The sequence below is a fragment of the Echeneis naucrates genome, chromosome 19 (genome assembly GCF_900963305.1).
Source record: "Echeneis naucrates chromosome 19, fEcheNa1.1, whole genome shotgun sequence".
Taxonomy (NCBI): Eukaryota; Metazoa; Chordata; class Actinopteri; order Carangiformes; family Echeneidae; genus Echeneis; species Echeneis naucrates.
The window spans coordinates 1,611,677-1,638,592 of NC_042529.1; the positions used below are offsets into that span (position 1 = coordinate 1,611,677).

The following is a 26,916-nucleotide window of genomic DNA, read 5'->3' on the forward strand; positions in this document are numbered from 1 at the left end:
AGCTATATTGAATGTGTGAAACGTTTCCTTTGTAACTAACTTTGCCAGCTACTGTAATTTGGCACTTTGGTACTGCAGCTCTAGAATAATCCTAATAATAATAATCTGTATTTATAAAGCACTGTTCAAAATCTGTTACAAACAAACCTTCGCTGATTTGTTTATGCTAAACTCTTTTGCTAGGAATTGAAATTAAAAAGAAAAAACGTATTCCTGCAGTGTTGTGTTAAATCTTTTTAGTGAAATCTGCAGACATCAACCAAAGGCAGCACTGACCCGTGCCATTATTTTGAAAGACCGCTTTTCCCGGAAAACGAAAAACATGACCAGGACATGGGCGGGAGTTGCCGCCATCTTGTGGCTACGTTGTGAATCGTTAAGCGTTGAAACGCCACCATGGAAGTTTTAAAAAGTCTTCTAACATGCTGGAAGGAAATAACACACAAAAATGAAGCCAGTGGTTGAAACGTCGTGTTTTCCCAGCCGGTTTGGGTTTGTTTGGATTTAGTAATTTTTGGAAACACAACTGAAAGTGAAAACGAAAGTAACCGTTGGAGTTAGCTTACCGGGAGGACTGACTGTGAGTACCCGACCGGCCCCGTTACTCCACTGAAATCTGTAAAAAAAAAAATAATAAAAACTGTTTGTTTTAGACGGTTTGTTTTTGTTTTGTTAATCCAGCAGAATGAATTCATCAGCCAGATCGTTTCTTCTGTTTTTGGCTTTTCAACCGGCCGCAGCTGGAAGCTAACAACAGCAGCTCCTCACCAAACTGTTCGGTAGTTCTTTAACACAAATACGATTAATTCAGAAAAGGTTTTAGCTGTTTTATACTCTGCATAAGCTACTGTATCCTAATATTGTACATGACTATGCTGTGCTGCTTTATTCTTTCATTTCGGGGAGATAATGTACTAAACCACAGTTTTTGGACAGCTGTAGTTAATGTTCTGATGATTGTGAGACCAACAAACAACATCTTATAGAACAGGTGACGATTATGCAAGACTGTAGTATATTTAAAGCAGATATATAACAATAAAACAGCATCATGTGAAGTTCTGACACATGTGTTTTTACTTATGCCCAGTTTTTGGATGTAGGACTCCAAAGCAGATGTTCCCACTCCAACCGCCTCAGTGTTAGATAAGACAAGAAGCCTTTCCTTCCTAAGTGTTGTAGGTTTGAGGGATAAAGTGATGTGAAATGTGTTAGAAGTATTTTAATCAGTAATCGGTGGACAGATTAACAGTAATAACTGCTCTTCTAGGACCAGATTCAGCATCGTGCAGTCTGACTGGCCTCCAAAGAGAAATGACAAAGGCGGCAACATGTGGATTTGTCATTCTTCTTTTCGACGTCTTGCTGAACGTGGCAGGACGGGCAGGACTGGTGCTGCTGGAGTGTCCGACCCGTGGTCAGCTGGCAGTCATGTGGACATATGGAGCAGCAAAATGGGCAGTTCTACACAGTTTCACCTCCATGCTGACTGATGGAAAGCACCGGGCTGTGCTCCACAGGCTGGTAGCACTCCTCTGCCTTATCTGTCCTGTGTTTGAAAGCGGACGGTTCCTTTTGAAAAATCCCCTTGAGGCTTATACAGGACCATCTCCCAACCTCAGCATGCTGCTGTTGGGCCCGATGTCTGCTTCACTGGCCTGTGTGGTTTGGGAAAAGGGTCTCTGTGGTAATCAAAAGACAAGAAAAGATGCCGTCAAACTTGATACAAAACAGTTGCTTTTGAGGGTGGTGAAATATTTCAGACCAGACACCCTTCATCTGATTGCAGCTTTTAGTTTCCTCATATTAGGAGTTATATGTAAGTGTGAAATAATGACATGCTGTATATAATCACATTACAGATGAACACTATATACAGTATCATTCTTGTTAATTAGTGACATTTATCTTTTATAACAGGTGACACATATATTCCGCTTTATCAGGGGATGGTGATTGATATGCTTAGAGGTGAAGTGCTTGAAGTCAGCTTTGGTAATGCAGTTGGGCAGCTGGCGCTTTTCTCCCTTGGAAGGTAATGAGACAAACTTGCCATGATTTCTACTCACTAAATGTCATTTGTTTCAGTGACTTAAAAACTAATTAGCACTGTCTTCGTCTTAACAGTGCTATGTTCTCTGGCTTGAGAGGAGGCATATTTATGTGCACACTGGCCAGACTAAACAAAAGACTTAAGCACCTGCTGTTCCACACCCTCATGCAGCAGGAAGTGCACTTCTTTGAGGAGAACAAACCAGGTGAGGAGGCCATGTAAGCATATTTGACACGTTTGTTAAGGAATGTACTGCATCCAAAAGTTTGTTTTTGTTTTACAGAGATGGACGGAGTTGAGGCATGTGTGCACCTATAATGCTTCTAGTTAAAGCTGCTGTACTTTCTACCACCTATCACCCAGGTCCTCTTTCCTCCCGCCTGCACTCTGACGTGGACAAGATGGGCCGCACAGTAGCACTGAATGCCAACGCACTGGTCCGCAGCACAGTCAAAACGGTCCTCATGCTCAGAGTGATGTTGGGCTTGTCCTGGGAGCTCACTGTGCTCACTTGTATAGAGATGCCACTCTTGGCCATCATACAGAACAAATACATCTCTTTGTCCAAGGCAGGTGTAAACCACACTACCACTGAGACTGAGTAGGCAGTAATAGAAAATGGGGGTGTGTAGTATTGTTGACAGATCAATGAGCCTGCTGCTTGTCCACACAGTTCCTTTCAGTCACCAGTAGTGGGAGTGCTAATGCAAGAAGTTACTGATCGGACAATGACTCTTTACCACACTGATTAATATTTAAGGTTCCTTCCCACAACTCCTCCAATTCCATGATGGGAGTAAAATAATGACTGAACCAATGAATCAAACAGTTTTCAATTAAAGAATAAGATAAGAATTCCTTGTCCCAGAGTAAGTCTGTGCTCTTTGTCAAACAGGATCTGAAAGAGCAGATGCAGGACTGTCAGGCTCAGAACAAGGACCAGGCTTCTCAAACTATCGGTGGGATCCGCACCGTCCGCAGCTTTAAAGCAGAGGAAGATGAAATGAGGAGGTATAATGAAGCTCTGGACCAGATGTGTGCTGTGAAGAGACGTTCAGGAATCTACAGAGTGACCTTCTGCTTTCTCCGGAGGGTAAAATGATGCTAATGAAGCAGAAGGACATACTGAATTTTAAAGCACTCGGTCAGTGTTGAGCCATTTCCACCAGGAAAAGTCAAAACAGTCAAATCAAAAACTCTGAGTCAAATTAAGGCAAATCGAAACTTATGTGACAGTAATTTATATTCTTGAGTCAAAATGATGAAGAGAAATGTTGATAAAGCCAAGATTTTAACACATGGGGGAGCAATTTAAAACTATGAAATTTTAAGTTAAAATTATTAGATAGTACATCAAAGGAATTGAACCATTCTGAGATACTAAGTGCTTATTTATTAGATGTAAAGACCTTCAAATAGTTTAATGTATCCTCTCCGATGTTTCTTTTCCTGGCAGAAATGTGGGTCAGGGCACAGTACTTCTATAGTAATATATATATATATATATATATATATTGTGCCTCTTTAACAATATATATATATTAGTATATATATATATTACTATAGAAGTACTGTATATATATATATATATATATATAGACAGATATAATTTTTATTTAATATGTTTTTTATCTACAGTGTGTTTAATTTCTGTCTGTGTGCTTTTTCAAATTAGCTGGTGACTCTGGGAATAAAGATCTTCATGCTGTTACGAGCCCGCAGCCTGATCTCATCCGGCCGGCTCAGTTTAGGCAGCCTCATATCCTTTTTACTCTACCAGAAACCCATGACTAACAATTTAAAGGTGAACTAAGTTATGAATATTCACAGTGATAAACCTCCCCTAGTAAAATGCATTTACCTGCCACTGATGGTTTATTTATTTTCGCTGCAGGAGATTTTGTATAGCTATGGAGAAACGATGTCCACAGTTGGAGTCATTTCCAAAGTGTTCAGCTATCTGGACAGAACACCAAAATGTAAGAGGGAGGGAGAGTTAGCTCCTGAGGAGCTAGAAGGAAGAATTGTTTTCCGAAACGTGACATTTGCCTACCCCTCAGCTCCTCCAGATAAAGTAGCCTTAAAGGTAATTGATGTAGACAACACCTGACTGCATCATCATGTTAAATATGAGCTCAGTCTTGGATGAACCACAAATGTCCCCTCTTGTCATTACCTGCACTGTCCAGTCAGTTTCAATGGAGCTGCAGCCAGGAAAGATGACCGCCCTTGTGGGTCCCTCTGGTGGTGGAAAGACCTCCTGTGTGAGCCTCATGAAGAGGCTGTATGAGCCTCAGGAGGGACAGATTGTGCTGGATGGAGAACCACTGCACCACTACAAACACAAATACCTCCATCAGAAGGTACAGTTGGCTCATGTACAGACTGTTTTAAATAAGTAGTTTATTTATCAAGCAAATTGTATCAACAAGCACGGTGGAGCTCTCATTTTTAATGCTGTAAAGTTTGTTAAGTTTTTCTGGTTAATTAATCACTTATGCGGCCATCAAGGTTCAGGTGTTCCTCCCCATTGTCATCATATGTTACTAATACTAATTAATGTTTACTTTGTACTCAGTTGGCCGTGGTATCCCAGAATCCTGTGCTGTTTTCTGGTTCACTGAGATATAATATTGAATATGGCCTGAAGGACTGCAGCATCGAGAAGGTGAAGGAAGCGGCGAAGAAGGCCAATGCAGACAACTTCATATCTGGATTAGAAAATGAATATGACACAGGTACAGAGCTGTGCGTGATGTCATGCTCCATAGAGCATCTTTTCCCACATACATATAATACATGGTCATCAATTGTTCTTAGGTAATTATTCATCAGCTGCAATAGCCACAAACAATTTTTCTCTGTGCTCTGACGCACACTGTTAGTGAAACTATAGCTGACACATGACTGGAAAGTAGTAAAATATAAACTTTTGGCAGCACAGAGAAGCTACTGTACATATGGGATGTTTCAACAATAGTTGACTGCAGGAAAGTTAAAGAGGCACAAACACAGGAGCTGACTGACTCAGTCAAAACCACATACACTTGTTTTTAATATATCTTGTATTCCACCTAAGTGTCTGTTCTGTGTTTATTTTTGTCCACAAAGATGTTGGGGAATGTGGCGGTAAACTCTCAGATGGACAGAAGCAGTGCATTGCCATTATCAGGGCGCTGATCCGAGATCCACAGGTCATCATACTGGACGAGGCCACCAGCAAACTGGACGTAGACGCACAGCATGCTGTAAGTTAGCCACAGATGACACCAATTTAGCTCCTGTAACGCAGGAGTCTTCCCATTTCCAGGGTTAAGCTAACCATCAGGATGCTGAATGTGGGTTAACTGCCTTTTTCACCGTCAACACTTTGACACATCATACTAAAATAGACGATATCAGTTCTCAGTCTCTAAAATAATAACAACAAAATGAACAGAGTGGCCGTGGACTAACAGGGCCTTTCTCTGTGGGGTCTTGTGTCTCAGGTCCTGCAGGAGGTTCTGTCTTGTGGTCGGACCATCCTGGTGGTGGCTCATCAGCTGAAGACCGTTGAAATGGCCGATCACATCATCTTTATAGAGCATGGAAGAGTCGTGGAAGAGGGGACTCACCAGGAGCTGATGGCCAAGAGAGGACGATACTATTGTTTGAAAGAGGCGCTGTTCTCCCAACACAGCTGAGACGAACACTGAATTTGTAATATGTGTCTGAAAGTTGGGTGATTTAAACGTGACTCCTGTAACTTTTGTAGTGCAGAGCATCTACAGTGTATGAAGGAGTCGTGAGGTCTACGAGTGTCATGCATTTCGAAAGAATTTTACTAACCAGAGAACATTGATGTGATTTAATGATGTACAGAAATGACTCTGACTCATGTTGATGGCTCCATGGTATTTTTAAGGCAATGCTGTGTAAACCTCAATCATTATAAGTGTGTTTTTGTTTTTTGTTTTTTTGTTTTTTTGAGAAAAGGTAAGACTTATGGTCTTAAAAAATGGTCTGTACTCATTAACAGCACATTGGCAGGTAATAATGAATCAATTTACCCAATCATAAAAAGATATGTTGTATATTTTCACTTACTTCACAGGTTGGATGTAAAACTGGTGCATTATAGTGACCACGGGGGGGGGCAACTCCACTGTTTTAAATAAAAGTCTGTTTGTATTGAAGTCAATGGGAAGACGTCCCTCCTTCTCCCTGACTGATTTATTAGCTCAGTGAAAGCTCCTGTACGTCTCATTTATGTTTATCAGATGTTTGACTTGTTTCTTAAAGTTAAATTGTGAACAGTCCCAATCTGCCCCTGAATGATTGGGTGTTATTCTAAAGAAGAAGTTGATGATTGATGGTGCTGTCTGTTTCAGGCTAAAGGGGATGGATTTTCCAGCCCTTTTGCGCCGCCCCTGGTTGTGGAAACCAGCAGTTTCGATCGAGCGCAGAGGAGCGACTCCCGTCGGCTTAGCTGCGGAGCGGAGGGTCGGTGCGCACAGTGATCCCCAACATGTTCCTCCGGTCCGTCCTGTCCAGAGTCCCACAAGTTCTGCGGACCCGAAGCACACCGCTGCCCGGAATACCTGCTGCAAGCCGGTGAGTAAGAGAAGCCCAGAAAGGAGTGCACATTTACAGATTTTCTTCCAGCTGCAAAAAAAGGCGTTTCATTGCTCGCGGGTTACTTTGCTGATTAATTTCTCACCTAAACTCCAACGACATAAAACTGATCACATATGTGCTACAGAACATGTTTTTTTTTTTCAGGACTCCTCAGACATTTTCCTAAACTACCCAGCTGTATAACCAGTGAGGAGGATCCAACTCCTACAGTAAATAACATGTACATGTACATGTACTACAGCACCCTTTGCGTTGGGCCTCATATGATATCAGCCAAAAATGCAGGGCCTTGCTTAACAGTATTCTGTTTTGAAATGGCAGAAGGGAAGTTGAAACTATGTGGCCTTATCCCTCATATTATCCACAAATATAATGACAAGGATTTTTACCTCCAGATATGATTCAAATTAAATTATTGACCAAGTTTTTGTTTCAGATACTTTTTATTCTTTGAGTACATAAAGAGTAGCCGGAAAGAATGTATCTTAAACTTTTGATCCGGATCTTTTAAAATGTAGTGACCACCAGAGAAGGATGAACCCTGTTGGTTTTGGTGACCCCATGACCTTTGATTTACTTATTTCTATTGCTTGTAGTGTGTGTGAGAAAACCCACGCAGACACAGGGAGAAAATGCTCAAACCCACACCAATGAGGCAACAGTCTAACCATTATGCAACCGTGCTTCCTTGCAGATATATTTTTTGGATTGAGCACAGGTCATACTCATCTTTGAATCCTTTTGGCTGGGACAAACCAGGCACCTGCCTGTGGTTTGTACCATTTGAGGGGCACCTCTGTGATACATGTTCCCTGGCTTCATTTTTTTCCTACAACTTACTCTCAGACCTGGTTCGATCCCAATCACTTCTCTTTACTTCAGTTCAATCACAGAGAAGGTCTAACTGTACTATTAGTCTTTGTAACTAAGGTAGTAGGTGACACATAACAAGTGAAACATTCACAGAAACCAATGATGGAAAAAAAGAATAACTTTCTCCAAGTGAGCCAAACACAAAAAATTATAATTTATGAAGCAATATAACAATATCTGTAAAAGAAAAATAATTCTGTGCCACAACATTTGAGTATCAATTCCCATTTAAAGAGCTTGAACCAGTAAATAATCATTTCTGAACATTATTGAAAATTAATTTTCTGATGAACTTGTACTTGAACTTGTATCATTCCCATGGCAGTGAAAAGACATTCCATGCTTGAGATTAATTTAATGAAGTTGAAGAGTGTAGATAGAAACGAGATGCTCTCCAGTTCAAAGTGGCAGAACAGTTTATTCTCCATCTGTACCCACAGAGCCATAACATCCCACCCATTTTCCTACAGTGACATCCATGTGGACTCTCCTCCTTCTATCCCAAGTCTCACAACCAGTTATGCTCATGGCACCTCGTCCACCTCATTGCTCAGCACCACAGTGGGAGAGTCTCTGCTGAGGACTGTGGAGCGCTGGCCTGACCGGGAGGCAGTGGTCTTTGTGGAAGACGGAGTCCGCAAGACCTTTGCACAGTTTCAGCAGGATGTGAGTTTCCTTGTCCTCGAAGCATCCATGAGTGTCGATCTCCACAACTTTAATGGATGACTGGTGGGATCTCAACGTGCACATTAGACAGATGCTATTTATTAGTCCATAAATCCAACAAAGATTAGGTGTCAGAAACCAAAGAAAGGTTTGTGTAAAATTACTTTGATTGTAAAAAAAAAAAAAAACATGCTGGTTTTCTTTTTTTTTATTTTGGCCCCACCTTTGAACACAGTTGGCATGTGGCCAACATTTTTCAAGTCCCAAACCTGTTTCAGAAAACTGACTGCAAAGTATGTAGATGCTACAGTTTAAGTGAAAAAGAAAGTGCTTTAAATTAGCTTTAGCTCTTTTCTATAAAATAATGCTGCACCTTCTTTGTCTCTGTCTGTAAAGACTGTAAGCAATCAATCCACAACAATCTTGCCTTTCTAGGCAAGCTAAAGCAGGAGGGAACTTAGATCAGCCAAAGGACTTTTCACCTCTCAGGCCTCATAAAAGTTAACTTATCTCTATCAGTTCAAATGCTTGAAGCATTATTCAGTCTTGGAACTAACATGCAGGCATCAACAAGAGCTGAAAAATCACACAATGTTTTGTCTTAAACATCTGAACTTCAGAGTTCCAAGTAAGAGCAGAAATACAACACAGCATCAGATAAACCAAACCTACATCCCTCATCTCATTCCTCATTCCAAGAGGTGATTGTGATGCTGTTTGAAAGGCATCAACATGACATGTTCATTTGGACATGAGTTTCTTGTTTCACCACCTGTGTCTGTTGGCATGTCAGACTTTGCTCAAGGACAACAAGATTATAAAACTGTTGTGATGAAAGTTATTGCAATCGTGATTTTGAGAATAAACTACTCTCTTTATGCATTTAAATAAAAATGTTTGTGTATATAGGACCCATATTTTTATGTATTTATTTATTTATTTTATTTTATTTATTTTTCAGGATGTGCCCACTAATGGAGGCAGTTTGTTTCTCTGTAGGTGGATCAGGCTGCAGCTGGACTCCTGGCACTTGGACTGAAGAAAGGCGACAGACTCGGCATGTGGGGGCCCAACACCTATGAATGGGTCCTGTTCCAATATGCAACAGCCAGAGCTGGAATTATACTGGTGAGTTACAACTACTGGTCTCTGCTTTGATTCTCAAGTCAGAAGTGTCAGCTTCTGTCATGAGGAGATTCATATTTTTTTACTTCCTATCAGGTGTCAGTGAACCCAGCATACCAGCTGCAGGAGGTGGAGTTTGCCCTGTGGAAGGTCAGTTACTGTCCCGTAGTGTTTTTACTGTGGTGACAGGAAAACCAAAAAAGCTGAAGTCTTTGCTCCTCTTCTCGCAGTCTGGTTGCAAAGCTGTCGTGTGTCCCACACATTTTAAGACCCAGAAGTACTGTGACATGCTGAGACAAATATGTCCAGAGATTGATTCGTCCAGTCCAGGGGACATCAAGAGTGCCAGGTACAGCTGCTGGAGCCCCCCAAGATCAGGATCATAAGAACTGTTTGCCTCTTTCTTTCTTTTGTTCTGTATTGATATTATTATTTATTAATTTTATGCCTTTTATTATTTTGTGTGTAATGTAGAGAGACATAAATGGCTCTGAGAGCAGGGCAATGACATGCAGAGGTTAATTTGGCAGGCTGCACTGGTTGTTGCATGGAATGCTAACCTATGAGCTGTTTTTCTTTCTATCTCTTACTTCTGAACGATGTAAGAGAGATTGTGATGAGACTGACAAAATACTACAAGAACCAAAACAAGATGACTGTTTCTGTCACATTTTCTTCTCCACAAAAACAAAGTGCACTTTGTTTGTTGAACTTGATTTGGAAAATGTCCTTTAACCCACTAACCAAAGCCAGTCTTTGGACACTGTTTCAATGGGCGGAAACACAAAGGAAATTTGATTCCTCAATCTCATCCTGTTTTTACATGCAGAGTTCAATTAAAGGATCATGCTTTGAATCACAACAGGGAGGTACAGGGCATCTTTAGTGCAGCTTAGAGCACCTCAGTCACAAAATATGGCCTACCTGTTTTTTTAACCTGTTTTTTTAACCTGTTTGTTGCCCCATCTCTCCAGACTGCCAGATCTCCGCACTGTGATTGTTTTAAATGGCCGACTGCCAGGAATGGTCCATCTGGAGGATGTCATGCAGGCCGGCAGCAGCCAGTATGTCAAGCAGCTTCAAGATCTGCAGAAGAAACTCTCATTTGATGACCCAGTAAACATCCTGTTCACTTCGGTAACTGATATTGGTTTAAAGGAATTTAAAAGATCCTGTTCACATCCTTGCCAGCTGAAGCATGTTTGTTATTGAACGATGATTACAAAACCCTTTTGTGGCTTAAGACAACAACAACAAAAAACAAACAAAAAACAACCCAAACAATATTCTAGCTTTAATACAGATGTGAAATAAATAATACCTTGCATATTTATGAATTAAGAAATTCATTCTTTTTAGTTTGTAAAACCTGATGATAATAAACCAGATTCTGTGTCTGATCTCTAGGGCACCACGGGAAGTCCAAAGGGAGCCACCTTGACTCATCACAACATTGTCAACAATGCCTACCTTGTGGGCAGAAGGCTTGGATACCACTGGAGGGTGAGCCTTAGAGAAAACCCCAACAGAGATGTTTTTAATAACCTCTTGTACCATGACAACCTTGATTGTCTTTGGAAATCACTTTAACAGGTCATTGACTCCCAAACTGGAAAACCATTAAACAAGTCCCATTAAAACACCAAACCAACAAGTGGTTACCAACGTGCTGCACTGTAGTGCCAGTCCTTCGTGACATCACCTATTGGTTTCTGAGCTGCAGTTTGAAATTTGGCTTTTGGCCATCTCGGTTTTTTAAAACTAGAGGGAACCATTTTTCAAGGAGAAGTTGGAGCTGATGATCTTCTCTAGTCTCTATTTTCCTGGAAATGAATCTATGATAATGAAACACAACTATTGTTTGTATATGTCTAAAGCCTGATGTTTCTCATCAAAATATTATAAATTGTCTGTGGGTTGGTGGGGTTGGGGAACGATACCCAGATCCTCCTCTTAGAAAACCAGTTCCATAGCTGTTTTGATTCTTGACCTAAGTTTTCACTCTTTAATGTCCTGGTTTTGTTCCATCTCCCTCCAGACTAATGCTCGCATCTGCCTGCCTGTTCCTCTGTATCACTGCTTTGGTTCCGTGGGTGGTTCGATGTGTATGGCCATGCACGGCATCTCCATTATCTTTCCCTCCGCTGGTTATGATGGAAAGGCCAGCATCCGAGTTTTGGAGAGTGAAAGGTAATATCACATAAGAAGATACAGGTGACCCTGGTGGGCATTGCTGCCTGTCACACCTCCTCCGGTGCCTTTGGTGCAAGTGTGCTCCCCTGAACACCTCTGTGGGCTTACATGGGTCATCAGCTGGGGACCACCCATCATGGATGTTTCGCTCCTTTAACCCCAGTACGTCTCCTGGTGGCGGCGCGATGGCAGGGATCTCTCCTTGCCACCCCCTGCTAATGCCCTAGATGTTGTCTGACCCCCAACTCCCTCGCTTCCTCCTGAGCCACAGCCAAAAGGTGCCTTTCTCTGCCTCCTTGGCCAGTTCTTTAATGGCCTTTCGCCGTGCTGCTCCTCTGCACCCCATGTCACGGAGCAGGCGGACAGTCGAGGACCCGACAAAGCCCCTGCAGCCCACTTCGACAGGGCACAAGATGGGTTTCCATCCAACTTGTCTGCACTCTGCCGCCTGGTCTGTATACTTGGAGAGCTTCCGCTCGTTGGCAGCCTCCCTACCCTCCTCCCATGGGACAGTGAGCTCCAACAGTAGGATGGTCTTGCGTGGCTCGACCACATGATTGACCTTCCCAGGTCAACCCTCATGGACACAAATCCTCAGCCAGCTCTATAAGCTTGGTTTTCCAGGACATCCCTGAAACTTTTGCAAGGGGCACATTGTTGGCTCCAAATGATGAAAAGCTGCATTAATACCCTGAAACAAAAGATCAAATCTTCTTAGAACAATATCACCATTAATACAGCAAATGAACTGTGCCAGTGTAAGGATACGAAAGAGGATGCTCTGGGTTTTGAAACACATTGAAACACTTTTCAAGGAATTCAGACTTGTGTGCATACCAATCCCATGTCCAATTTAGACTGAATTATTACAGCATTAGGAAATGCGACACATGGTGGAATGCCACAGACCTTGAAAAATGTTTTTGTCACAAGAGGGTCCGAATAAATGACCTAACTCTGCAGAGTCTGAGAAAATCAGAAAGTCCGATCCTGTAAAACCCCCCTGAGTGTGATTTTTTTTTTTTTTTTTTTTATAATGTGTCTTGTTTTGTTGGTCTCATGAAAAAAGAAAAAAAAATCCTTATGTGGTTAAATGCTGAGCTCAGCTTTTACCTCTTTTGACCTACTGCTGGTAGGTGCACCATCGTCTACGGCACCCCCACCATGTTCATCGATATGCTCAACCAGCTGGACTCGAATAAACACGACCTGTCATCAGTGGAAGCCGGTGAGAAACACGATAACAGCTACATGCACATTACTTTATAGTTAAATCCCTTTTTCTGTTGCTGATATCTTTATTTTTGAACTATAGGCATTATAGCTGGATCACCTGTTCCTCAAGAGCTTGTGAAGAAGATCATATCTGAAATGGGCATCCAGGGAATAACAGTGAGTCCATCTTGCATCTAATGTTTTCAACTTTTCCATTTCAATTATGCAATTCAGCGTTGACACACCAGGAGGAGACAGATCCTCAGCTCTCAGAGAGCATGAGGTCCATCGTTATCGTCACGACAAATACAAGGTTTCATTCTGTAAAAGGTTTATTGGATGTGAGCACCACCACAAGTCCAGGAAATGTAAAGATACTGAATATACATTAGATATGCATAAAGTTGACGCTCGCAGCTCCCTTCACAATTGTTTTCTAAAGAAATTATTCAACTTTTCTTACAATTCAAATAATTTTTAGAACTAATTTGTAGACATCTTCTTGCCTTCTGCCATTCTCATTTGTGATCAATGTTAAACCTATTCCTAATTATCTTGCCTACAACTTCACAAATTCAGTTCTCAGTCGGTTCTCAGTCACTATGTCCTTTTTGTTGTCACTCTATACGTGTTTACAGCATTCCTTTAGTCATTATCTTTTAGATCAATCTAGTCACAAACTATTTTATCTGGATTCTGCAGTCTTATGGACCATTTCAGCCTCCTTTAGCTCATTGTTTAGGCTTTTCAGTTCATCAATCTCATAAACAGGTTTTCATATAAACCCCGTCCCCTCCCCTCAAATCATCAAATCATCACCAAAAAACAAATCAATTAACGCAGTGGAGCACCTTACATGTAGCAATGTTTGCTAACACAGCAAGGAATCCAGCCTTGATCCTGATCTAGTTCATTCAGTATCGGATATCTGCCAAGTCTGAGTCCACACAGATGTCTAAATTTACAAAGATAAAATAATCCTTTATTAGTCCTTGCACACTGAAATAATAGGCATACAGCTTGTGCTTGACTTGATAATGAGATTCAAAGCAAATAAAGTTATAAACTCAAACTTTTGATTATGACATGAATGAAGAGTGAGATACTCTGAAATAACGACACAAACATTTCCAGTTGTCCAGTAGTGTTACAGGGTTGGGAACATGGATGATCTTTGGCAGAACCCATAAACCCCATAAATTCTATTTTGCTCTGTTATTAAGTTAACTAAGCAATAAAAGGTTTTGGGTCCACTGCCAAAAATGATCAAAATAATCAAGTTTGGTTTTATTTTACATAATTTTAATGCTTAGCAAGCCAAAAAAAACAAAATCTCAGATATTCAGATTTATTTTGTGTTGACTGTTAATTCTTTCCTCTGCATTCCTGAAAGCACCAGGAAAAGACAACAAATCTGCCAACAACAGTCCTTGTAGACTTTTTTTATTGAAATATATCCTTTATTTTGGTGGTTATCTGCAAGCCGTCCACTCCCATATCACACAATCTTCACTTTTGATATAAAAAGAATGAAAATGAAATGATAATATGTCTGAGGTCCATAAAGTTCTTTGTAAGTGTGCGTGTGTGTGTGTGTGTGTGTGTGTGTGTGTTTGTGCGCGTCTGTGTGTATGTGAGAGAGATAGAGACGATGTGTATCTATACGCTTACACTAGTGACAAAATGCGACAGACAAATAGATGGACAGTTCTTGAAGTAGAAGGAGTTAGCGTTGCTTTGTTTGCGCATTGCAGCCGGTCACCTGGACAGGCTCCTCCTCAGCGTCTCCTGTGGAAAAGACAGAAAGTGAGAAGCCAAATCAAACAGTCTGCCCTCCACCCGGAGACACCATGATCTGGATGCAGTGTTCTGGACCCAAGGGCCAACATGGAAAAGTTCAGGCAGGGACACTGAGAGTTCTGAGGTCAGGAACAGAGATTTCTAAATACTAAGTGATGCAAATCCAACCCTGCACTCTCCAAAAACCTCCTCAGACTGCATGTGGTAAAATCTGAATCCAGAATCTCAGCTGCAAAAACCACAACAGGGAGATACGATGTGAGTCGGGCAGTGGACAAAATATCATTTAACTTTATGCAAAGTTGAAGTGTCTCCACACAAACGGTGCGGTTTGACTTAATTTACTGATGTAGTGTCATGCTCGACCCTGCTGTGTAAGATTTCCATCTTTCGGCACCTCCTAGTGGTCGTATCAAGACACAATGCGACAGTGACTGTGACTTTGGTCGTCTCTAATGGAGAAAAATGTTTTCATGTGTTTGGTGGCAGCTGCTGTACCTGTACAGCTGGGTGTTCAATGGCGTGTGCCCTTTTTGGCTCTCTTTGCCTTGACTTTGCAGCCGCTGAAGATGGTGCTGTCTCTGACTTGCTTGCCTTTCTGTTGAGGCGGAGAAGCACACACTGCATCTGGACGGTTGCGGCTGGAGTCCATCCACCTGCAGGCAGAAGCCAGAAGATTGGGAGTAGAGTGTGGAGGCGCCTTGGTTTCTCCATGTGTCTCTGTATTTGCAAACTTTATGGTTGAAAGGAGATATTTTTAACTGAGGACAAAGCCCTCAGGCTGATCTGCACTTTCATAAAGCACCTGCACAACTTTCCTTGAAAGATATTAATGGTGCATGGAGGGAATTTCATGTAAACAAAAAGTTGTTTACATTCAGCGTCACCCACCAAATGGCATTGTGTGAGCTCCTTTCCGTGTTTAATCTATTTCTTTCCTAAACCTTCTGGTTTCTGTGGCCGGTGTGATGTTTCAGGTGAAAGTCTTACCTGCGCAGGGGAGCTAGCTGGCACGTGCAGCTCCAAGGGTTGTTGGAGAGGGTGAGGTTGGTGATGGTGCCGAACTCGAGGCCTTTTGGGAGGGACTTTAGCCTGTTGTTGTCCAGGTGCAGCGACTTGATGGCCGTCACTCCGGTAAACGCACCATCAGAGAACTAGGAGGAGGTAAAGAAATGTATAAGTTATTGTTTTTGGAACTTGCTGGCAAAACACGGTTCAAAGTCCAAGCCCTGGCACAATGACACACCACGAATAACAACCATCCTTGTTTGTCAGAAGTCAGACGGATGCAGAGCGAGGGAGGATCTCACTAGAGTTTCTCTAGCATGAAAGCCTCCTCTCATCTTTCCTTCTGCTCCAGCACTTATGTAAACACTGACAGTCCTCCCTCCTTTTTTCACCTCTGCTTCATATTCATCTGAGAGGGTGCTAAAAGCTTCAGAGAGGTGCTAGATGAACCGATCCACGCTGTGTCAAGTTGTGTCTAACCCAGGAGGAAGAGGAGGGCGGATGAGAGGAGCCGTGCTTTGAAGGGCTGTTTTATGTGAGTTTGGAGGAGATGAGGCTGTTTGGAAATTTCCACTGTAGAGTGACAAGTAGCTGAGGGCTCGGTATTTTGAAGCAATGGAAGATGGATGACTTCCAGCATGGCCGAGGTGTTTTCGCTCCCTCTCTCGTCTCCCTCTCTGAGCCTCTCCTCTGCCAGGAAGGCACTCGCAAAGGGCCCAATTGTCCATTCAACGAGGGCGATGGCAAGCTAAAAATACTCCTCTTTATGAAGCGTGGAACACCCTGCCTCTATTTACCTGTCTCCTAACCCCTCCTGACCTGTTTACAAGACCCTCCCAACCAAAGTAGAAAACACACCTAGCTGAAAATAACACTTATGTAATAATTAGGCATGCTTGACTGAGGTCCAGCAAACAAAAACACTCTAAAAATACCCACATTTGGCTGGAAAATGGCTCAATCTCACTGGGCATGTGTGCTGCGCCCGCCGCCTCCTGCTGCTTCCACCTGGTTCTCACACAGTCCCAGCGTGAGAAGGCTGTTATTTTACAGTTTCCCCCTCTGGGATGCCTCCATACTGTGGTACAAGTAAACTCAAAATATGGGCTTGACCTCAAGTATGGAGCAAATGTGCTCCGTGCTACAACATGGAGCTCATACTGAATACATTCATACTGAAGCTGAGGACAGATGGACGTTTTACAGGCTGCCGTCTGATATACCAACATCCCTGTTGAGGTTTCACCGATGGAAACCGAACCAAAAGAAAAAAAGTCTGGATCAAGGTCGTCCACCACAGAGTGCAGATTCAGTTTAGTGTTTTCAGCCATTTCTGCAGGTCACAATGAGAGAGTGAATGAATAAGAGTGTGTGTAAGCTATAATGAAGCTATAACGCACAATTTTAATGTACTGCATGACTTCACTGTCAGTTATCACTGTATTTGCGAAGATGGATAGAGATACGAACCCTGAAGAGCTCATTAAGGTCTGTAAACCTTCAGCAGCTTCGGAGCAGTTAGATATTCATCTTCACTCCTGATACTGACCAGTCCATCAGTTTGTGCAGCTTCAGCTGATGCTCCAACGAGGCTGCATAAACTATTCATAAATATATTTTTCTAGTTCCTTCCAAAAGTTTTTGGGCCCTTCCGATTCATCTTGAACACTGTTGTGGAGAGATAAAGCCAAAATGGTCCTAATGACTACATGCCAGTGTGTCTGCTCAAGTTGTGTGTTAGCTTTGTGTATAAATGCCCCACAGATATGTGTATTTTGTTTCCGTGTCAGGTCTCGACCACACAAACGTGGCACATTGTTTGGAAAGTCCCACTCGACCAAGTTACCGTGTCTGTTGCCCTTCCTGCCAATTTGTGTTCTTGCCATGGAAATTAATTTAACTGTCTGCTTCATATAACATATGTGCTTCCTCGAGCATGACCCAAAGCACATCTGCAGATCACATCAAGATGGAAAAGTACAGCATCAGATCTAATTGTTGAGATAAACACAAACCAACCAACCACCTGTGATAAAGTTTCTCTAAATCCAGTTTGTTTGGGTGATTTGTTCAGAGGTATTTGTTAAAACATGTTCCCACACTAACGTTGTGTGTGAGGTCAGAAAAACAACGGTTGGCTGTGTGCAGGGAGTGTCAACAGCAGGCACGACAAATGAAAATTGTTTCCCAGAACAAATCAAATATGAAGAGAAATTCTGGCAAGTGTGTAATTAACCTGAGAGAATTGGACTCATCTGCTTTTCTACTCCTCTTTCTCTGTCTGTTAAAAAAAAAAACGTTAACCTATTAACCTTTATTCCTCTTTATTCTCATTCCGTCTTAAAAGCAGCTGAACATTTAACACTTCATCTACCTCATCTTGCAATTTAAATTGATAGAATTATCGGAAATGGCACCTTTCAGAAATATTTCAAGTCTGTCTGGTAAAACAATGGACTGACCTTTTCCAGACTCATGTTGTTGAGGTGTAGTTTCTCCATGTAGCGCCCAAAGCTCTGGAAGGCGTTGTCAGGGATGGTCTTCATGGGGTTCCTCCCCAGCGTGAGCTCCTCCACCACACGCAGTTTGCTCATTGCGGTGATGGGATAGGTGGACAACTTGTTCCTGTCCAGGTGAAGGATAGCGAGGTTCTCCACGTCGTCCAGAGAGCCCGGCTGCAGGGCGGTCAGCTCGTTCCCGCTCATGTGCAGCCACCGCAAGTCTTTGGCGCCGGCGAAGGTCCCTGACCGCAGCTCCCGCAGCCTGTTGTCGTTGAGCTGCAGAATAAAGAGGTTGATCATGGGGGAGAAGATGCCTTTGGCCAGGTCGCCGATCTGGTTCCCATCTAGGTAGAGGTAGGTGAGCTCAGTGAGGTCCTCGAAGGCGGCGGGCTTGATGCTGTTGATCTCGTTGTTGGACAGGTAGAGGTAGATGAGCTTCTTCAGCCCCTTGAAGGCTTGGGATCCGATCTCTCGGAGCTGGCAGTGCTGCATGTGCAGAGAGATGAGTCCTTTGCTCTCGCTGAAGGCCCCCGTGGGGATGCTGCCCAGGTTGTTCCTCTGCAGGTTCAGCAAACGGGTGGCCTCCGACACCCGGGGGATCCTCCTCAGCCCAACGCTGTCGCAGATCACATGCTGGAGGTCGCCGTGGCAGTGGCAGGGGCTCGGGCACTGGCTCGGGGCCCCCTGCACCGCGGGGCCCAGGACCAGAAGGCAGGTCCCCAACAACAACCAGCTCACACAACGCATCCCGACAGTGTCACTCTGCCCTCTGACTCCAGTCTAACAGAACAAGGACAAGCAGAAAGTCCCGTAGAAGAGGAGAAGTGTAGGAGGAGGAAAGTTTGTGTGTTGAAAGGAGAAACAGATGGAGAGAGAGCGAGGGAGTGAAAAGGTGAGCAAAGGTGGGCAGTGCAGAGAAACATTCACTTTGAGAGGAGGATGGCCAGTCAACAGAACACACAGCACTATTTATAACATTTACTTGAGGAGAAAAAAAAGTGAGGAGGGCTTTCCAGGGTGTTGGAGTGTGAGGTCTGCAAGAGGAAGTCAAGTGTCTGTGAGAATTTAACCCTGAACGAGCAGGAAGGCGACACCAGGCCCATAATTCTGGAGCGTCCAGCGACACAATGCACGTGGCCACACAATTCTCAAGAACCAGTTTTTCTTGTCACATGAAATCAGAGCGAGTTCCAGGTGAACAACGTGGCATGAGGTCAGATTGGATCTGTGCAGACTTCTCTATTGTTTTTCAGTCTGCGGTGGCAGGAAAAAGGAGCCACTCCTGTGCAGCTGTCTTATAACCCATAATAGTTTCCAGATGTTTGGAAAGAAGCGAGGTGATGTTTCACTCATAACAAAGGATGCCTCATCATCTCAGGAATTAGGGGTTTAGATACCACTGTACATTCCCGGCTGCATTCTTTGGTTGAAGTGATTGATTGATTGTGCTGATGAGGTTTCGGCTGCATGACACAGAGCAGCTGGATTTATTTTTTGGATTCTGTCGCTATCCGGATCAGAGAAGAAAGATTTTTTTCCTGTTTTCTTGACACCTGCTTTTAATAATAAAGGAAAATTCAAAAAAGGTGCAGCAGGACTGTAACGGGCTCAGGTCAGAGAGGATGGTTTGCCCTCAGGTGGGTGCATTTATAAGATGGATGGACCCACCCAGGATAAATGGAATCTAGAGTTTACTCAACAAATCTAGCATTTTATTGGGAATATCGTCTCCTCCCTGATTTTCCAGGTGAAGGTCCTTTTTTGTCCAGCAGACTTTCACTTTTTCTGCGAGAAATGAGTACCACATTTTATTCCCTCAATTTGTGACCCCCCCATCAAAACGATCTTTTGTTTCTGTGATTATTTTTATGGAACTGTATCCGTCTTATCAGGCAAATAAGCTTTCACAAGCTTGTGGAAAAAATCAACAAGAAGAGAAATTATTTACATAACTGAGTAAATTGGACAGAAAATCTATCAATTGATCTATGACTACTTATTCATCAATTCATTGGATGTTTAATTCAATATAAAATGCGAAACATTTGTTGCAATCAGCTGCTCTAATATAAAGATTTGAGGCTTTTCTGTTTCTACCAGACCTTAATATCTTTGGGTTTTGGACAAATTAAGACATTTTCATGGCTGCTTCTATCATCAACACATCCAACACTTCTATGGTCCAGTGGCTTTGTGGGTAAAGTTGGCGCCAGTTTTTGACCAAGTAGAAGAATGTGTGGAATTAAAAACATCATATCTCTGGTTCTGCTGCATTGACTTTTGACTGTGTTACGGGAATGGAAAGTTAAATCACAGCAGTATTTCTAGTTTCTATTTCAGTTGGGAATTTCTCTCTCTCTCTATTTTTTTTGTTTTGTTTGCTGCAGCTCAGTTACTAAATTAGATTTGAGTTGCAATTAATATTAAGCGTTGTGAATGTTTGCACACAAGTTGCACATAACCATGACGAATTACATCCTGTCTGCAAAGCACTGCTAACACAACATCAGGCCATGCCTGCGGTCCATTCCATTTTTCACAAAACAAAAAACAACAAAATAATTGGTAATGCTGGAATGTGAATGGTTTCTGCCTCTTCGGTCCAGTTTCTTGTTTACTTGTATGAAAGGTTGGTTTTAAAGTATAAAGAGTTGCCTTAATAGGAGATCCGTGTTGTGACTTTAATCTAAAGAGTTGAAGTTTGACTTCCCTTTAGGTGTAAATACGACACCAATCCCTCACTGCTTGTGTGATTGACAGATTGGATATGGAACGACGGAGAACAGCCCTGTGACGTTCTGCGGCTCCGCTTTAGACAATCTGGAAAGGAAGAGCAATACGGTCGGCTACCTTTTGGACCACCTGGAGGTAACTCAATGTGCTTTTCCTGAAAAATACATCATTCCTGACTAAGTTGCTCAACCTGCTACATCAACACCGCGTTATGCTACAAATTAAACTAATGTGAATTTTGCACAGGTTAAAATTGTGAACCCCACAACAGGACAGGTGGTGCCTCTTGGGATGACGGGAGAGATCATGATCAGAGGGCACTGCGTGATGTTTGGGTACTGGGCCGACAAAGAAAAAACACAGGAGACCATCACTGAGGAGGGCTGGTACAAAACTGGGTGAGATAACTGCAGAGCTGTCAGAAAACAGGAAGTACAGACGTCAGCTGCTGACGTTTCCATGTTTGCTGCCTCGTGCAGGGACATTGGCAGCTTGGACGGATACAGCTACCTGCGCATCATGGGCCGGATCAAAGACATGATCATCAGAGGAGGAGAGAACATTTATCCAGCTGAGGTCGAACAGTTCCTGCACACACACCCCAAAGTGAAGGAAGCACAGGTGAAGAAGACAACCTAAGCAATTATTTAATCAAGTAATGAGGATAAAAATCTTAAATATTGTAGAACTGAAACAAAAATAGAGGCAAAATAATGTGAATTATAGGAGACACCCAATAGATTTTGGTTTTAAAGGAAAATTAGAAAATTGAGGGTAGTGACTTTAAACTTAAAAGTGATTTTAAACTTTATTTTACTTATTTTTTTATTTAAAATAACTACTTGCCTGTTAGATATTTGCCACAATAGCATCAGATAAGACGTTCATTTTTTCTGTTATTCATATCCAACAGCTAAGTGCACATCTCATCATATATTAGAAATAGGACGAGCTTATCTGTTCTCCAATGTGCTTCTTGTCATTATTATACAACTTTACATTTTCTTGGTTTTACTTTTGATATTCAGATGTTCGCAGTGATGCTGCAGAGTCTCATTTTGTTTATTTTCCTCTGTCGATCAGGTGGTTGGAGTCAAAGATGCTCGTATGGGAGAGGAAATCTGTGCCTGTATCAGACTGTTGGACGGACAAGACTGCACTGCAGAGGAGATCATAGCTTTCTGCAAAGGACAGGTGAAGCGCATTTAGCTCTTTAATGTTTCAGAATAATATTCTGGCTTCTTGTTGGCTTGTTGGTTGTGTTCAGTATCTCCCTCTTCTTCTGCTTCTTTCAGATCGCTCACTTCAAGGTTCCACGCTACATACTTTTTGTAACCAGCTACCCACTCACTATTACTGGAAAGGTGATTTTCCCAAATGCTGATTTCACAGCTGCTGCAAGATCTTCCAAGGTTCTTGTAAATGTGTAAAAGAACAGATGATGTTCACACAGGTCAGGGCAAAAAAACAGCAGCTCCTTTATCGTCACCTCCCTTCTGGTTCATGAGAGGCTGTTTGAAATAATTCCCTGACATGTGTTACAGCAGATCTGCCCCAGATGCCCCCAGACAGGAGGGAAAGGGAGCTATTAGCTCGTCTGCACGCACGCTCTGTCCTATTAGATGAACCCAGAAAGGCCTCCTCAGAGTTAGCGATGCTCTGGAGGACCACAGCAGGGTGCACACTTCAGAGATCCTGGTAGATGGGTGCCTTTGTACCGGCCCTGTGGATCTCTGTGGGGTGTAAAGTGGTCCACATAGTTACAGATAAGTTGCTGGAAATAGAGTCAGAATCTCTGTATAAGGATCTAAATTATTTTACACTAATATTCTTTTCACACATTTTAAAACCAAAATGCTTTACAGACTTAACAGACACGACAGAAAATGAAAAGCAGAAGAAGAAAAAATGTGTCAATAAACGGCCCCATCAGTTCAGCTGTTTCTCATCTAGTGAGATAAAATCCTGAAGACAGACTTCGATCACAGTGACACAAATCTTCCAAATCCAAACTAACATGAAGCTTTTTTTCTGCTTCGGTCCAACGAAGACACACGATTCATCACTTTCTCTCTTTGTGTATGTTTTCACGTTTCAGATCCAGAAGATCAGACTCCGTGAGGAAGCTGAGCGGCAGCTTGGACTCTAGACGGGACAACGAGGCTCCGCTGCTGTTTGGAGGAAATCCAGTGACTACATGAGACAAAACTAACACACAGAGGTTGTACACCCAGAGCTGCAGACACTCACTGGGCTGTGTCTTCCTGCAGCTGCTTGTTAAAATGTCAATCTGATTTTCTGTAAACAAATCACGTCAGGGGGAAAAAAAAAATCACAATTTCCTTCCCTTGAACACACACTGTAGTTTATTTAGACTTAATTTTACATCTGAGCTGATGTATATCAACCCGCAGCTGAGGTTTGAGGTTTTCATTAAAATGAAACTTCACACGGGGAGGGGAAGTTTTAAACTTTATAGATAGCAATAAATGTAAGGTCAGGTTTGCTCTTTTCATGGAATTTGTTGACAGATAGAAAACCAATACTAAATTTTAATTAAACTTTAGATGTGATATAAATGTGTGTGGCTGCTGAACCCTGAGCCACATTGAGGATCAGTGCAGAACCATTAAGTTCCCCACTGTTCTTCTTTATTATCCTCCAAAAAGCTATAAAAACCTTTTTTACATCAACTTCAAATAAACTTTGAGCCACATTATTAAAACCAGCCGAGGGCGTTTCTCCTATTACGGGAAACTGAAGGTATTTTTATTGATCTTGGTGGCAGGTGGACGCTTCCTAAACCTTTGGAATGCCCCTCAGAATCACACACACATACATACATATACACACAGATTAAAACGTGAAAACTTCTGAGTTTAAAATGAACGCACATCACACACACACACTCAAAGCTGTGAAGAATTTCCTGGAGTCTGACTGGTCGACATGTGCAGTCCACCTGACGCTGGGCTGCCGGATCGGATTTCGGCTTCTGTCTAGACCTGAAGGACTCGGCACAGAAATAGCTCAGAGGAACCCAGAAGAAAACAAACGGCGCTGCTGGCTCTTCAAGACAAACCTCAAGGTTTATTCTGCAATTCTTTTTAATTCAACATCTTTTGGGTTTGGATTGAATGTTTCAGGACATGGTATTCTGAAAGAAAGAGCCAACCAGCTGGATTTAACATGGTCCAACATCGGCCCAGACCTTTCAAAGGAATGCATGTGTGCATGTAGTGATATTAATACTTTTTGTTATAGGTGCACTCTAATAACCCGGAGCTTCTAAAGAACCATTCAGTTACCGTCCAGTCTCCGTCATGTGGTGAGAAAAAGTACAAGAAGCAGCTCGGTTTTTGTCCAAACGTGCACCTCAATGGAGAATGCAGACTAGCAGCTGGTAAACACATAAATCTACATTTAAGAGATCGTCGCCACGGAAGAACATGAGCTGTGATGTTTCCTAGTTCAGCTGGCAGGCTCCAACCAAATCCCAAACCCTGACTGTAACATCACTGTGACACCACTGAGGCTCAGGTCGGACCTGGAAGCTATCGGTGCTGATGCAGACACCAGTCCAACAATGACGTGGTGTGATGTTCATGTGTCCGGAGACTTATGGCCCCTGCCTGCACTCAGAGGAAGCGTCTCCACTGTCTCCCACAGGGGAGCCTCAGCTGTCTGCGGGCAGCGGGATGCCCACTGCAGTCTGCTGCCCCTCCATCTGCTGCTGGGCCCGGACCAGCTGCTCCTCGCTGCAGCAGTCCTGCAGAAACACAGCAGCCAGGTTCCGCAGACGGGGACTCTCTGACAGGGAGAAGCGCAGCATGCAGTGCAGGATGGCCGGAGCGGTGATCTCAGAGCGGGACGAGGCCGTCAGGAGGTTCATGAGCGTCGTGATGGCCGACAGGACGGTCTCCTCCCGCCGGCTCGACAGGCGGCTGGTCACTAAACTGATCCCGTCGCTCTGCAGGATGATGTCTCTGCACTCAGGGTCCATGCTGAGGTTACACAACCCCCCTGAGAGCAGAGAGCAGAGACACACACATGATAGGATGACAATCTAATAAGCAAACAAACAGGAGTGAGATGACGGTGTGATACTCACCCATCCCAAACTCCACAAAGTTCTCATTCTCCTCAGACAGCATGTCCAGGAACAGGTCAGTCACCTGCAGCGTCCTCAGATGCTCCATGTTCTTCGGGTCGTATGCAAAGTTGGCCAGGTTTGCCAGAACCTGCTCCTTCGCCTCTGATGTGAACACAAGCTCAAGATAACGACTGGACTCATAGAAGTCATAGAAATCAGATCCATGACGAGTGCAGTACAGAAACTTCATGATGATGCAGAAACCTCATTACACATTTTGTCCAGCAGAGAGCACTGATGAGTGCTGGAGTGAAAAATAAAAAATAATAAAAGCCAACTGTCGATCTACTGAAAAACACCGAATAAACTGTTAGGTATAATTGGAGTAAAGCAATATTTTTAATGAACGTCTATGAGGGACACTACTCCCTGATTAAGAGCTCCCATTAAGGTTTTCTCAAACAAATAAATAAAAACGACAAAACTAAATTAAACTCAATTCACCTTCGTTGTCGGTGTCCTGAAATTCAGTCACCAAAGCCTGTAGATACTCAAATCGGTCAGAAGCTTCAAACGAGCTTTGTTTCCACATATTCAGCCTCTGGTCTGGTAAACAAACTCAAAAAGACCGTTTTCATTTTCAGCTGCTTCTCACTTTGGTCCGTCCCTGAAAACGTTCCGGGCGACGACGCGGTGAGAGAAACATTCCGTGTTACCTTTAACTTAAGTCGTCGCTAAGCCAAATGCATTTATGGGAATATAAAATAATATATAACATATTTTATACAGATCGTAAAATGTTGGTCATTGTGCTGTTTATTAATCGTCACAGAAAAAGGTCAGCAAAAGGCCGAAAGTTAGCTTCAAATTAACTTCCGGTTCAGGAGTTAGGTAAAAAGTTTAAGCTTAATCTTATAGTTTGAAGAGGCGTGGAAGCGTCAACTTCCTGTATAAAATTCACCTTTGAAGATTTTGGGTTTGGTGTTTTGTTGTTTTTGTTTTGTTTTGTTTTTTTCGTTGAATTTCTCTTGAACTGCCGAACCGGAAGTGAACCACCGCTTCCTGTTTCCGGCTCGGTGCTCCAGACTTTGACTCTTCGGTCCGATCCGACTGGAATGAAGCAACACAAACTGTCCGCCGGGAAACGTCTGGCCAAACCGCTTCTGTTCGGGACTCTGGTCGTCGGGCTGGCCGCTGCGTTCTTCAACAGGTGAGACTGACGTCATGACCGTGTGCGGCCTGCACGGGTCGTTTGAATAACTTTATCGGCTGCCTGTCGACAGTCGGCGTGCAGCAGCTGCGTTAATGAGGGACATTAAACGGTGACAAAAGAACGTAGAAATGGTTAAGATGACCTCTGAAGTCCCTGCCAGGTCTCAGTTCTGCCTCCTCGACCTCATCAGGACTTTATGGGGGAAAAGACTGTAGGCATCAGGACTTTACGGTGATCAGGACTTTACGGGGATCCGGACTTTACGGGGATCAGGACTCTGTGGGGGTCAGGACTTTACGGGGGTCAGGACTTTACGGGGATCAGGACTTAACGGGGGTCAGGACTTTACTGGGATCAGGACTTTACGGGGATCAGGACTCTGTGGGGATCAGGACTTTACGGGGGTCAGGACTTTACTGGGATCAGGACTCTGTGGGGATCAGGACTTTACGGGGATCAGGACTTTACTGGGGATCAGGACTCTGTGGGGATCAGGACTTTACGGGGATCAGGACTTTACTGGGATCAGGACTCTGTGGGGGTCAGGACTTTACTGGGATCAGGACTTTACTGGGGATCAGGACTCTGTGGGGATCAGGACTTTACGGGGATCAGGACTTTACGGGGATCAGGACTTTACGGGGATCAGGACTCTGTGGGGGTCAGGACTTTACTGGGATCAGGACTTTACTGGGGATCAGGACTCTGTGGGGATCAGGACTCTGTGGGGATCAGGACTTTACGGGGATCAGGACTCTGTGGGGATCAGGACTTTACTGGGATCAGGACTCTACGGGGATCAGGACTTTACTGGGATCAGGACTTT

General features: G+C 43.2%; 4 protein-coding genes across 7 annotated transcripts; 2 read left to right on the forward strand and 2 right to left on the reverse strand.

The window, feature by feature from the left end:
* The first annotated feature begins 335 nt into the window (after positions 1 to 335).
* On the forward strand, positions 336 to 6,228 carry tap2t (transporter associated with antigen processing, subunit type t, teleost specific). 3 transcript variants are annotated; one of them, XM_029528522.1, is made up of 13 exons: positions 336 to 580; positions 654 to 779; positions 1,271 to 1,819; positions 1,921 to 2,035; positions 2,128 to 2,258; positions 2,417 to 2,622; positions 2,949 to 3,146; positions 3,729 to 3,857; positions 3,948 to 4,139; positions 4,243 to 4,416; positions 4,632 to 4,791; positions 5,165 to 5,301; positions 5,542 to 6,228. In XM_029528522.1, the coding sequence occupies exons 3-13, from the start codon at positions 1,315 to 1,317 to the stop codon at positions 5,734 to 5,736; spliced, it is 2,142 nt and encodes a 713-aa protein (XP_029384382.1). In that variant the 5' UTR covers positions 336 to 580; positions 654 to 779; positions 1,271 to 1,314; the 3' UTR covers positions 5,737 to 6,228. The 3 variants fall into 3 exon arrangements, with proteins under 3 accessions (XP_029384382.1, XP_029384380.1, XP_029384381.1); XM_029528520.1 differs by having other exon boundaries at positions 337 to 580; positions 682 to 779; XM_029528521.1 differs by having other exon boundaries at positions 337 to 580; positions 685 to 779.
* Positions 6,229 to 6,466: 238 nt separating this feature from the next.
* On the forward strand, positions 6,467 to 23,503 carry acsf2 (acyl-CoA synthetase family member 2). Of its 2 annotated transcripts, XM_029528523.1 has the most exons (16): positions 6,467 to 6,646; positions 8,014 to 8,209; positions 9,209 to 9,337; positions 9,431 to 9,484; positions 9,565 to 9,683; positions 10,309 to 10,471; positions 10,742 to 10,837; positions 11,373 to 11,524; positions 12,664 to 12,755; positions 12,843 to 12,919; positions 20,812 to 20,919; positions 21,031 to 21,182; positions 21,264 to 21,405; positions 21,868 to 21,978; positions 22,080 to 22,148; positions 22,883 to 23,503. In XM_029528523.1, the coding sequence occupies exons 1-16, from the start codon at positions 6,561 to 6,563 to the stop codon at positions 22,931 to 22,933; spliced, it is 1,797 nt and encodes a 598-aa protein (XP_029384383.1). In that variant the 5' UTR covers positions 6,467 to 6,560; the 3' UTR covers positions 22,934 to 23,503. The 2 variants fall into 2 exon arrangements, with proteins under 2 accessions (XP_029384383.1, XP_029384384.1); XM_029528524.1 differs by lacking the exon at positions 6,467 to 6,646 and having other exon boundaries at positions 8,078 to 8,209; positions 9,171 to 9,337.
* On the reverse strand, positions 14,178 to 18,978 carry chad (chondroadherin). Its single transcript, XM_029528525.1, has 4 exons — positions 18,013 to 18,978; positions 15,533 to 15,696; positions 15,041 to 15,198; positions 14,178 to 14,530 (listed from the first exon to the last, which is right to left on the reverse strand). Exons 1-3 carry the CDS (start codon positions 18,796 to 18,798, stop codon positions 15,057 to 15,059), a joined length of 1,092 nt encoding a protein of 363 aa, XP_029384385.1. The 5' UTR covers positions 18,799 to 18,978; the 3' UTR covers positions 14,178 to 14,530; positions 15,041 to 15,056.
* Positions 23,096 to 25,697, reverse strand: armc7 (armadillo repeat containing 7). Its single transcript, XM_029528526.1, has 3 exons — positions 25,382 to 25,697; positions 24,896 to 25,039; positions 23,096 to 24,807 (listed from the first exon to the last, which is right to left on the reverse strand). Exons 1-3 carry the CDS (start codon positions 25,467 to 25,469, stop codon positions 24,461 to 24,463), a joined length of 579 nt encoding a protein of 192 aa, XP_029384386.1. The 5' UTR covers positions 25,470 to 25,697; the 3' UTR covers positions 23,096 to 24,460.
* Positions 25,698 to 26,916: the final 1,219 nt, after the last annotated feature.